Source organism: Quercus robur, chromosome 4 (assembly GCF_932294415.1).
Source record: "Quercus robur chromosome 4, dhQueRobu3.1, whole genome shotgun sequence".
Lineage (NCBI taxonomy): Eukaryota > Viridiplantae > Streptophyta > Magnoliopsida > Fagales > Fagaceae > Quercus > Quercus robur.
In genome coordinates this window covers 72,263,329-72,276,359 of record NC_065537.1, presented here as the reverse complement: position 1 = coordinate 72,276,359, position 13,031 = coordinate 72,263,329, and the positions used below count along the sequence as shown (strand labels likewise).

General features: G+C 34.1%; 1 protein-coding gene across 1 annotated transcript; it reads right to left on the bottom strand.

Annotated features, from left to right (window-relative positions):
* Window positions 1-9,818: 9,818 nt before the first annotated feature.
* On the bottom strand, window positions 9,819-13,031 carry LOC126723596 (NADPH:quinone oxidoreductase-like). The gene is made up of 3 exons (XM_050427169.1): window positions 12,783-13,031; window positions 12,520-12,708; window positions 9,819-10,384 (listed from the first exon to the last, which is right to left on the bottom strand). The coding sequence occupies exons 1-3, from the start codon at window positions 12,877-12,879 to the stop codon at window positions 10,080-10,082; spliced, it is 591 nt and encodes a 196-aa protein (XP_050283126.1). The 5' UTR covers window positions 12,880-13,031; the 3' UTR covers window positions 9,819-10,079.

Below are 13,031 nucleotides of genomic sequence, written 5' to 3'. Positions count from 1 at the left end.
GAAATCAAGAGAGTTATTGTCATTTGAATCAGTCCCACCAAGTTTCCCGAAATACGAATTCCAATTATGTGCTGATGGAGGGGTGTAAAAATGGAAGTTTAACGATTCGCACATGAATTTGGCTTGGAAATATTTTTCCTATATCGCGAGATCAATAATCATGAAATCAAATTTTGGGTAAAAAAAAACGTTAGTGGCTAGTTATTCACGAGCCTTAATCGCTTAGAAAATGTGTTGAAAAGTGACCTTCCATCACCGTTTTGACAATAACTTTTGAACGGTAAGGAATTTTTAGACGTGGCCTGAATGTTTTAGAAAGTACTCATTCGGAGTTTCAATTTGAACACAAATATTGTATTTTTTCAAAGGAAATCGAGAGAGTTATTGTCGTTTAAATATGTCCCACCAAGTTACCTGAAATATAGATTCCAATTATCTGCCGTTCGAGGGGTGTAAAAATGGAAGTTTAACAATTTGCACATGAGTTTGGCTTGGAAATATTTTTCCTTTATCATGAGATTAATAATCTTGAAATCAAATTTTGGGTAAAAAAAACGTTAGTGGCTAGTTATTCACGAGCCGTAATCGCTTAGAAAATGTGGTGAAAAGTGACCTTCGGTCACCATTTCGACAATAAATTTTTGACGGTAAGGAATTTTTACACGCAGCCTGAAGGTTTTAGAAAGTACTCATTCGGAGCTTCAATTTGAACACAAATTTGTTATTTTTTCGATGGAAATTGAGAGAGTTATTGTCGTGTGAATATGTCCAACCAAGTTCTCCGAAATATGGATTCCAAGTATCTGCCGATGGAGGGGCGTAAAAATGGAAGTTTAACAATTCATACACGAATTTGGCATGGAAATATTTTTACTATATCGCAAGATCAATAATCTTGAACTCAAATTTTGGGTATAAAAAACGTTAGTGGCTAGTTATTCATGAGACGTAATCGCTTAGAAAATGTGTTGAGAAGTGACCTTTGGTCCCCGTTTCGACAATAACTTTTGAACGGTAAGGAATTTTTAGACGCCACCTGAATGTTTACGAAATACCACATTTAGAGCCTGAATTTGAACAAAAATTGTGTATTCTTTTGATGGAAATCAAGAGAGTTATTGTCATTTGAATCAGTCCAACCGAGTTACCCCAAATACGAATTCCTATTATGTGCCGATGGAGGGGCGTAAAAATGGAAGTCTAATGATTCGTACACAAATTTGGCTTGGAAATATTTTTCCTATATCGTGAGATCAGTAATCTTGAAATAAATTTTGGGTAAAAAAAGGGTTAGTGGCTAGTTATTCACGACCCGTAATCGCTTAGAGAATGTGTTGGAAAGTGACCTTTGGTCACCGTTTCGACAATATCTTTTAAGGCTTTTTTAGACGCTGCCTGAATGTTTTAGAAAGTACTCAATTGGAGCTTCATTTTGAACACAAATTTTTTATTTTTTTTATGTAAATTCATTGAGTTATTGTCGTGTGAATATGTCCAACCGAGTTACCGGAAATACGGATTCCAATTATCTGCCAATGGAGGGGCGCAAAAATGGAAGTTTAACGATTCGCACATGAATTTGGCTTGGAAATGTTTTTCCTATGTCACAAGATCAATAATCTTGAAATCATATTTGGGGTAAAAAAAACGTTAGTGGCTAGTTATGCACGAGACGTAATCACTTAGAAAATTTGTTGAAAAGTGACCTTCTGTCCCCGTTTCGATAATAACTTTTGAGCGGTAAGGAATTTTTAGACACCGCCTGAATTTTTATGAAAGAACACATTTAGAGCTCGAATTTGAACTCAAATTTTGTATTTTTTTTTATGGAAATCGAGAGAGTTATTTTCATTTGAATTAGTCCCACCCAGTTTCCTGAATTCAAATTCCAATTATGTGCCAATGGAGGGACGTAAAAATGGAAGTTTAACGGTTCGCTCACAAATTTGGCTAGGAAATATTTTCCTGATATCGTGAGATCAATAATCTGGAATTCAAATTTTGGGTAAAAAATACGTTAGTGGCAAGTAATTCACAAGCCGTAATCGCTTAGAAAATGTGTTGAAATGTGACCTTCTTTCACTATTTTGCCAATAACTTTTGAACGGTAAGGAATTTTTAGACGTGGCTAGAATTTTTTCGAAAGTTCAAATTTGGAGCTTGAATTTGAACTCAAGTCTTGTATTTTTTCATTGGAAATCAAGAGAGTAATTGTCTTTTGAATCAGTCCCACCGAGTTACCTGAAATACGAATTCCAATTATTTGCTGATGGAGGGGAGTAAAACTGGAAGTCTAACGATTGGCACACGAATTTGGCTTGGAAATATTTCTCCTATATCGTGAGATCAATAATCTTGAAATCAAATTTTGGGTAAAAAATATGATAGTGGCAAGTTATTCACGAGCCGTAATCGCGTAGAAAATGTGCTGAAATGTGACCTTCTTTCACCATTTCGACAATAACTTTTTAACGGTAAGGAATTTTTAGACGCAGCCTTAATGTTTTTGAAAGTGCACATTCGGAGCTTGAATTTGAACACAAATTTTGTATTTTTTCGTTCGAAATCAACAGAGTTATTGTCATTTGAATCTGTCCCACCAAGTTACCCGAAATACAGATACCAATTATGTGCTGATGAAAAGCCGTAAAAATGGAAGTTTAACGATTCGCACACGAATTTGGCTTGGATATATTTTTCCTATATCACGAGATCAATAATCTTGTAATCAAATTTTGGGTAAAAAAAACGTTAGTGGCTAGTTATTCACAAGCCGTAATCGCCTAGAAAATGTGGTGAAATGTGACCTTCGGTCACCATTTCGACAATAACTTTTTGACGGTAAGGAATTTATATACGCAGCCTGAATGTTTTAGAAAGTACTCATTCGGAGCTTCAATTTGAACGCAAATTTGTTATTTTTTTGATGGAAATTGAGAGAGTTATTGTCGTGTGAATATGTCCAACCAAGTTCCCCAAAATATGGATTCCAATTATCTGCCGATGGAGGGGCGTAAAAATGGAAGTTTAACAATTCACACACGAATTTGGCTTGGAAATATTTTTACTATATCGCAAAATCAATAATCTTGAACTCAAATTTTGGGTATAAAAAACGTTAGTGGCTAGTTATTCACGAGACGTAATCGCTTAGAAAATGTGTTGAGAAGTGACCTTCGGTCCCCGTTTCGACAATAACTTTTGAATGGTGAGGAATTTTTAGACGCCACCTGAATGTTTACGAAATACCACATTTAGAGCCTGAATTTGAACAAAAATTGTGTATTCTTTTGATGGAAATCAAGAGAGTTATTGTCATTTGAATCAGTCCAACCGAGTTACCCCAAATACGAATTCCTATTATGTGCCGATGGAGGGGCGTAAAAATGGAAGTCTAATGATTCGTACACAAATTTGGCTTGGAAATATTTTTCCTATATCGTGAGATCAATAATCTTGAAATCAAATTTTGGGTAAAAAAAGGGTTAGTGGCTAGTTATTCACGACCCGTAATCGCTTAGAGAATGTGTTGGAAAGTGACCTTTGGTCACCGTTTCGACAATATCTTTTAAGGCTTTTTTAGACGCTGCCTGAATGTTTTAGAAAGTACTCAATTGGAGCTTCATTTTGAACACAAATTTTTTATTTTTTCGATGGAAATTCATTGAGTTATTGTCGTGTGAATATGTCCAACCGAGTTACCGGAAATACGGATTCCAATTATCTGCCAATGGAGGGGCGCAAAAATGGAAGTTTAACGATTCGCACATGAATTTGGCTTGGAAATGTTTTTCCTATGTCACAAGATCAATAATCTTGAAATCATATTTCGGGTAAAAAAAAGGTTAGTGGCTAGTTATTCACGAGACGTAATCACTTAGAAAATTTGTTGAAAAGTGACCTTCTGTCCCCGTTTCGATAATAACTTTTGAGCAGTAAGAAATTTTTAGACACCGCCTGAATTTTTACGAAAGAACACATTTAGAGCTCGAATTTGAACTCAAATTTTGTATTTTTTTTATGGAAATCAAGAGAGTTATTGCCATTTGAATTAGTCCCACCGAGTTTCCTGAATTCAGATTCCAATTATGTGTTGATGGAGGGGCGTAAAAATGGAAGTTTAACGGTTCGCTCACAAATTTGGCTAGGAAATATTTTCCTTATATCGTGAGATCAATAATCTAGACTTCAAATTTTGGGTAAAAAATACGTTAGTGGCAAGTAATTCACAAGCCGTAATCGCTTAGAAAATGTGTTGAAATGTGACCTTCTTTCACTATTTTGCCAATAACTTTTGAACGGTAAGGAATTTTTAGACGTGGCTAGAATTTTTTCAAAAGTTCAAATTTGGAGCTTGAATTTGAACTCAAGTCTTGTATTTTTTCATTGGAAATCAAGAGAGTAATTTTCTTTTGAATCAGTCCCACCGAGTTACCTAAAATACGAATTCCAATTTTTTGCTGATGGAGGGGAGTAAAACTGGAAGTCTAACGATTGGCACACGAATTTGGCTTGGAAATATTTTTCCTATATCGCGAGATCAATAATCTTGAAATTAAATTTTGGGTAAAAAATATGATAGTGGCAAGTTATTCACGAGCCGTAATCGCGTAGAAAATGTGCTGAAATGTGACCTTCTTTCACCATTTCTACAATAACTTTTTAACGGTAAGGAATTTTTAGACGCAGCCTGAATGTTTTTGAAAGTGCACATTCGGAGCTTGAATTTGAACACAAATTTTGTATTTTTTCGTTGGAAATCAACAGAGTTATTGTCATTTGAATCTGTTCCACCAAGTTACCCGAAATACAGATACCAATTATGTGCTGATGAAAGGCCGTAAAAATGGAAGTTTAACGATTCGCACATGAATTTGGCTTGGATATATTTTTCCTATATCGCAAGATCAATAATCTTGAAATCAAATTTTGGGTAAAAAAAACGTTAGTGGCTAGTTATTCACGAGCCATAATTGCTTAGAAAATGTGTTGAAATGTGACTTTCTTTTACCGTTTTGACAATAACTTTTGAACGGTAAGGAATTTTTAGATGCGGCCTGTTTGTTTTCAAAAGTACACAATTGGAGCTTCAATTTGAACACAAATTTTGTATTTTTTTGATGGAAATCAAGAGAGTTATTGTCATTTGATTCAGTCCAACTGAGTTACCCGTAATACGGATTCGAAATATGTGCCGATGGAGGGGCATAAAAATGGAAGGTTAACGATTCGCACACGAATTTGGGTTGGAAATATTTTTCCTATATCATGAGATCAATGATCTTGAAATAAAATTTTGGGTAAAAAAAAAACGTTAGTGGCAAGTTATTCACGAGCCGTAATCCCTTAGAAAATATGTTGAAAACTGACCTTCCGTCACTGTTTCGACAATAACTTTAGAGTGGTAAAGAAATTTTAGACGCCGCCTAAATTTTTTCGAAAGTACTCATTCAAAGCTGCAATTTGAACACTAATTTTGTATTTTTTTATGGATATTGAGAGAGTTATTGTCTTGTGAATATGTGCAATCGAGTTACCCGAAATATGGATTCCAATTATCTGCTGATGGAGGGGCGTAAAAATGGAAGTTTAACGATTCGCACACGAATTTGGCTTGGAAATATTTTTCCTATATCGCGAGAACAATAATCTTGAAATAAAATTTTGGGTGAAAAAAACGTTAGTGGCTAGTTATTCACTAGATGTAGTTGCTTAGAAAATGTGTTGAAAAGTGACCTTCGGTCACCGTTTCGACAATATCATTTGAACAGTAAGGAATTTTTAGACGCCACCTGAATGTTTACGAAAGAACACATTCGAAGCTTGAATTTGAACACAATTTTTTTTTTTTTGATGGAAATCAAGAGAATTATTTTCATTTGAATTATTCCCTTCGAGTTACCCGAAATTCGGATTCCAATTATGTGTCGATGGAGGGGCGTAAAAATGGAAGTTTAACGATTCACTCATGAATTTGGCTTGGAAATATTTTTCCTATATCGCGAGATCAATAATCTTGAATTCAAATTTTGGGTAAAAAATACGTTAGTGGCAAGTTATTCACGAGCCGTAATTGCTTAGAAAATGTGTTGAAATGTGACCTTCTTTCACTATTTTGACTATAACTTTTGAACGGTAAGGAATTTTTAGACGTGGCTTGAATGTTTTCGAAAGTACAAATTCTGAGCTTGAATTTGAACACAAGTCTTGTACTTTTTCGGTGGAAATCAAGAGAGTAATTGTCTTTTGAATCAGTTCCACCAAGTTACCCGAAATACGAATTCCAATTATTTGCCGATGGAGGGGAGTAAAACTGGAAGTCTAACGATTGGCACTCGAATTTGGCTTGGAAATATTTTTCCTATATTGTGAGATCAATAATCTTGAAGTCAAATTTTGGTTAAAAAATACGATAGTGGCAAGTTATTCACGAGCCATAATTGCGTAGAAAATGCTTTTTAATGTGATCTTCTTTCACCGTTTCGACAATAACTTTTGAACGGTAAGGAATTTTTACATGCGACCTGAATGTTTTCGAAAGTAAACATTCGGAGCTTGAAATTGAACACAAATTTTGTATTTTTTTGATGGAAATCAAGAGAGTTATTGCCATTTGAATCAGTCCCACCGAGTTACCCGAAATATAGATTCCAATTATTTGCCGATGGAGGGGCGTAAAAATGGAAGTCTAACGATTCGCACACAAATTTGGCTTGGAAATATTTTTCCTATATCGGGAGACCAATAATCTTGAAATCAAATTTTGGGTAAAAAAAACGTTACTGGCTACTTATTCACGTGCCATAATCGCTTAGAACATGTGTTCAAAAGTAACCTTCGGTCACCGTTTCGACATTAACTTTTGAACGGTATGGAATTTTTAGACGCGGCCTGAATGTTTTCAAAACTACACGTTCGAAGCTTGAATTCGAACACAAATCTTGTATTTTTTTCGATTGAAATCAAGAGAGTTATTGTCATTTGAATCAGTCCCACTGAGTTACCTGAAATACGGATTCCAATTATATGCCTATGGAAAGGCGTAAAAATGGAAGTCTAACGATGCGCACACAAATTTGGCTTGGAAATATTTTTCCTATATTGCGAGATCAATAATCTTGAAATCAAATTTTGGGTTAAAAAAACGTTAGTGGCTAGTAATTCTCGAGACGTTATCGCTTAGAAAATGTGTTCAAAAGTGACCTTTGGTCACCATTTCGACAGTAACTTTTGAACGGTGACCTTCTCTTCTAATTAGGTGTTTGCCACAATAAGAGTCTCAACTAACCTTGTAGTCTCATCTAGTTTGACTAACAGTTCACCTTTTTCAGTTTTTACCTCATTAAGCTCTTTTCTACAAATATGAGAAGTCTTTTCAGATTTTATAAATTCAGTGCATAGCTTATCATAGACTTCATGAAGGGTCAACTTTTTGGGTACTTCATCATCAGAAGAATCCTCACTATCACTAGCACTCTCCACAATCACCTTATCGGTTGTGGCAACAAAAGCCATAAAGTGACCACATTCATCCACATACTCTTCAAAAGAGTCATTTTTAGTATCACTCCAGGTAGCAACTAACCCTTTATCTTTTGACTTCTTGGTCTTTTCCTTCATAAGATAGTTTGGGTACTCTATCTTCATATGACCAAAACCTTTGCCCTCATGGCATTGGATAAGGAGTTTCTCACTCTTACCCTCCCTAGAGGATTTAGATTTCCTAGGAGGTTTTTCCTTATCGTTTTTCCTAGATTGAAGAGGTTTGATAATCTCATTAGCTATGAAGGATATATCCTCATCCCCATCATCATCTTCATCTTCATCTCCGCTTTCATCTTCATCTTCAGAGTCATCAATCTCTTCCTCTATACCTTTAAGAGCAAAGTTTCTACACTTTCCACCTTTTCCCATTAAACCTAATCCCATCTCATAAGTTTGAAGGTTCCTTACAAGCTCAGTCAAAGGAATTTGATCAATGTCCTTCACTTCTTCAATGATAGTGATCTTGGTATGGAATCTTTCAGGTAAGGACCTAAAGATTTTCCTAACGATTTAGGATTCTGCTATAGATTCTCCAAGGTTGAAGGCAAAATTCATAATATCCTTGAATTTAGCATAGAACTCATCAAAGGTCTCATCCCCCTCCATCCTTATTTCTTCAAAACTACTACTGAGTCTTTAAAGTTTCAGTCTTTACTGCCTTGGTACCTTCATAGGTGGTCTCAAGAATGGTCCATGTTTCCTTGGCAACTTCCATGGATGATATTTTCTTGAATTCCTCATTGGTCACCCCACTGAACAAAGCATTCAAGGCCCTACTGTTGAAATTTGCCACTTTGATTATTGCTTCATCCTAATCCACTGGCGCTTCCTTTGGCTTAATCCAACCAACTTCAACAGCTTGCCATACTTTTTCACCTAGAGCCTACAAAAAAACTTTCATACGAACTTTCCAGTACGCATAATTAGTGCCATCAAATAAAAGAGGTATAATAAGAAACTGTCATCTATCCATGACAAACAGGGGCCAATGGATCACATAGCAACAATTAACCCTAATCAGAGTGTGCCTGCTCTGATACCACTTTTAGGAAATTTAGACCCCGGTTGATAGAATTAACAAGTTTTAAACTCAAATTGTTAACTAGATTTACTATGAATAACCATTGTTAAAACAAACTAATATTAATATCATGTCAATATCATGCACAGCGGAAAAGTAAATAAGACAAAATATGATGACCTAGGAAAACAATGAAACAAACTAGTTTCACAGTAAAAAACCTAGGGAGAAACCTTCTTGAAAATCAATCCACTATAATAAAGAGAAATTTCAGATCTAGTACAAAACATTTGTCCCTAGACTCTACAATCCCTATAGATGAACTTATAGTAGAAACCTTCTACTGCTTCAAAATTTCTAAACTCTTCAATATATAAACGCCACCCTTTTGCACGGATCCCAGTACGTGACTAACCAATGATGCATAGCTCCTAATACATGACTAACTCCAGCAACTTGAAGATGTTGTTGGCTGCAAAGTTCTTCACTTCATCAACAATGAAGATCAAGAAGCACTTGGTTACCAAACCCTAAGGCGCAAAGACACAGTAACTTCTTTCAAAGAGAATAAGGCACTAGGTCACTTTTTGCATGTGATCTCCTTGTATTATCTTATGTGACGACCTCTAAAATAAGCCTTATATATGTCTAGGATTGTAAGAAAAGAAACCCTACACAAATACATAAGCATGGTCTGAAAATTAGATCTGGAATTCTGATTTCGTAGATCTCTATAGATACTATATTTGTCGAGCAGCTGTCGAGACCTCGATAGATATATATGTCGAGCTTTAATGAACAACACTTCTTCATTTGTTTCTTGAACAGATTTGCATGGTTACAATACTAAACTTGAACTCTTGTTCCTTGAAGTACTAAAACCATCTTAGATCTACCCAATTACAAGTAAAGTGCATTTTGTCAAAGGATTAGCCAATTTACATAACATATGTCTTTAACAAAATCCACATATATCCTAACAACATATTAGGTTATCAACATGTTATCAGTTAATCATATTATTATGCAAAATGTAATTCTACTACAGGTTGGATAAACCCAATGTGCTTATATTCTTCTTTTTCGACGAATAAATTTGAAAGTCACAAACCTAAATGGATTGAACCCATAATCTCACTTTCAAAAGCTTGACTACTACAAACAATTCTTAGAAAACTTAGCACATGACATGCCAAAAGAACATGAATTTAAGTTGTCTTTCCAACTTTTAATTTACTTTCATAGAAAATAATTAAAAATATATAAATATTAGTAGACTTATCAATTAAATAATTAACATAAAGTACAACTTCAAATAAAATGGAATGGAGCATAAGAATACATGTGGCCTTCCCCAACTAGTCTATTGAAGATCTATAGGCAACTCTAAAATTCGAAATTAAGGCTTGTTGTTATTATTTGTGTTGCTGTAAATAATCGGATAGGTTGTAATGCCAGCATAGTACATACCAAATCACTTATTAATTTTCATCAAAGAATAACAAATTGTTTCTCAGAGCTTTCCTTGGAGGCGCAAAGTAAATCTCTGCAAGGATATAAGAATTTCCTTCAACTTCTTCTTGAATGATTCATCAACCAGGTTACCATTGCCATCAAACTTTGCAGGATGTTCGTGTGCGTTCAAGAAGAACTCAGGTTTATTGATGAAATGAAGATCTAGAAAAACTCCTATTTGGCGAAGGTGATACTGTGACCGACTCCCACCAGAACCTCCTGAAGCACTTACAATTGCAGCTGCTTTATCAGCCCAAACATTTGGTGGTCTAGATGCCCAGTCAATTGCATTCTTCAGAGGTGCTGATATAGAAGAAGAGAGAAAAGAGTTGGTAAAACATAATGCAAAAGTTACAAGAACTTAATTTTATAGCAATGCATAATTCTAATTATATCTTGAATAAAACAATTTAACATATATAGACTGCAAACTAATTAAGTACTTCCCCTAACCCTCTCGTTTTCTTTTTGACAATTGAACAATATAGTTAAGGATCCATTAATGCCATTTACACATGGGAAAGTCAAGTATTCTTGCATGAGACTTGGGAAGAAGGCTAGCGTTTCCATTTTTATCGGTTGTGAAATTCCTCAAGTTGACTCAAACACTTTTGGTTCTCAATATATTTTTAACTATGCATAGGATAAATATTGTTAAATTAAATTATTAAATTCACTATTGCTTAACAACTTAAGTTTTTAGGACTAATCAGATAAATAATTTATTATAACATCTAAGTAAGAGGTTTTAGATTCAAATCTTGTTAATAAGAGTAGTTTAGACCAACACGTGAAGGAAGAGCATTAACTAAATAATTAAATTCAACATTTTCCTACCACTTAAATTTTTGGGAAAAAAAAAATTGTTAATCAAATAATAGAGATGAAAGAATATTTATCTCTGCCTAAAGAATGCTTACGCCTAATAAATCAACTTTGTATTTGATTAGAATAATGTAGCATAATGTAGCATTATGTAGCATATATAGCATATATAAAGAATAATGTAGCATATATAAAGATAGAAAGAAAACAGTGCCAGAAATTGAAATCTTAAGAATTGCTACAGTAAATGACAATTTCACAAAAGCAAATGTCAACAACTCTTGAATCATTTGAATTAGTGTTTGTTTGGATCACGTCCACGTTTTGCATTTCAGGCTTTTTTTTTTTTTTTTTTTTTTTTTTTTTTTTTAACCAGCGCTTAATGCACTATTTATTGGCCTAAATACACTATTCATGTCCCATGAATAGTGTATTTAGGCCAATAAACATGAATAGTGTATTTAGGCCAATAAACAGTGCTGAATAATAATAAACAGTAACTAGAAATTAATTTTTTTATTATTTTTAGTTTTCAGTCTTCACTAAAATAAACGGTATTCAAATGCACATTTAATGACAGAAAGCAATATGAAAAAGATTATATTACTACATATTGCAGCATCCGAAGGAAGCAACAGCTGAATCCTAAGAAATTGTTGCATTAATATAATAAGTAAGAAAATGTCATTTTATCTGTGTCTCGCTCTATCTTATCTGTGGTCTACAGCTTTCATTGTATATGTTAATACTATATTTAGCATTGATAATAGTGCCATTTGCTTTGGCAATAGAGAATTTTAATTTGACCGTTGATTTTATGTGTTGTGGACATGTGGTTTACAACTTGCACTATTGATGTTTTATTATTTTAATTTATATTTAATTTCTAGTTTTGTATATTTGATATATATATATATATATATTTTGAAGTAACATGTGTTCTTATTTATTGAAGTATTGAATTCATTTTAATTTTTCGGTTTATTATATAAATTTTAGTACCAAAAAAAAAAAGTAGGTTACAACTTTAATTAAGTTAAAATTAGTTTATGAAATAATTTTTTTTTCTAGAATAGTATTTTAGATCTATAGATATGTTCCATGATAATTGCTCTCACACCAATTAATTTTTCATGTAGGTGAAAATCAAACTCCAAATATCTTTTATGTTCGGCAATGAAAATTTTACTAATTAAATTGACTAAAACTCACAAAAACATTTTAATCATGATATTTTTTTTTTTTTTGGGTCATATTTAACATGATCCCCTAAAAATAATTCCCGACTCCACCAACCATCTTGGCTCGTGACAAAGAACATCAATGAAATATCAGGAGTTGTTGAAGCTCCTTAAAACAATTTGTCATCTTGAAACACTTTGTACTGTGTTCAAGGTCCTTTAAAAAGCTTTTAATTTTTTGTCTTGAAATATAATAGCTCCTCCAAATTTAGGAGTGTCATTTTGATACACCTCATGGAGGTTGGGTTTGTGAAACTTTCCCAAATTAAATTCAACCCATGACAAAAATTTGTAGGCCAAAACTGAAAAATTGCAAACCACACACCAATTTTCCAAGACTAATGAATAAAATGAAGGTATAGAAAGGGATACCTGAGACTGAGAAGTTGTACTCGGGCGAGGCAAAGAGAAAGCTATCAGCTTCTTTAATCTTCTGGCGGAAGGCTTCAACAGTTTGTGGGAAAGTTCCATTTCCCTCTAAATCAGTGTTGAGCATAGGCAAAGGTTCAATGTCTATGTACTCTATTTCCAAGCCATTGATGGACTTGCTCAGCTCGATTGCTATAACCAAACACACAAAGAAATCAAAACCCAACTCCTGAAAACAAAGTAGAAAACAGAAAAAACAAAAGTACCTGAACGAACTAGGCCACGGTTGTACGAGGCTTTACGAAGAGACCCACATAGAGCCGCCACTTTAATTATTGGTTTTGCTGCTACAACTGCCTCCATTTTCTCTCTCTCTCTCTCTCTTAATCTCAGTTCTGAGTTCTCTGGTTCTGTCTCCTGTTTCTGTGTGCATCTGAAGGATGAGCTGGTATCTCAATATATAGACAAGCAGAGAAAATAGATTTGAGTTCTTCTGCCGCCACAATAAATAATGG

Coding starts and splice junctions, on each gene's coding strand:
- LOC126723596 (XM_050427169.1), bottom strand. CDS start 12,879: ATGGAGGCAGTTGTAGCAGCAAAACCAATAATTAAAGTGGCGGCTCTA. Junction 12,709..12,782: donor CCGTGGCCTAGTTCGTTCAG/GTACTTTTGTTT, acceptor GTTTGGTTATAG/CAATCGAGCTGAGCAAGTCC. Junction 10,385..12,519: donor GTACAACTTCTCAGTCTCAG/GTATCCCTTTCT, acceptor CTTCTATATCAG/CACCTCTGAAGAATGCAATT.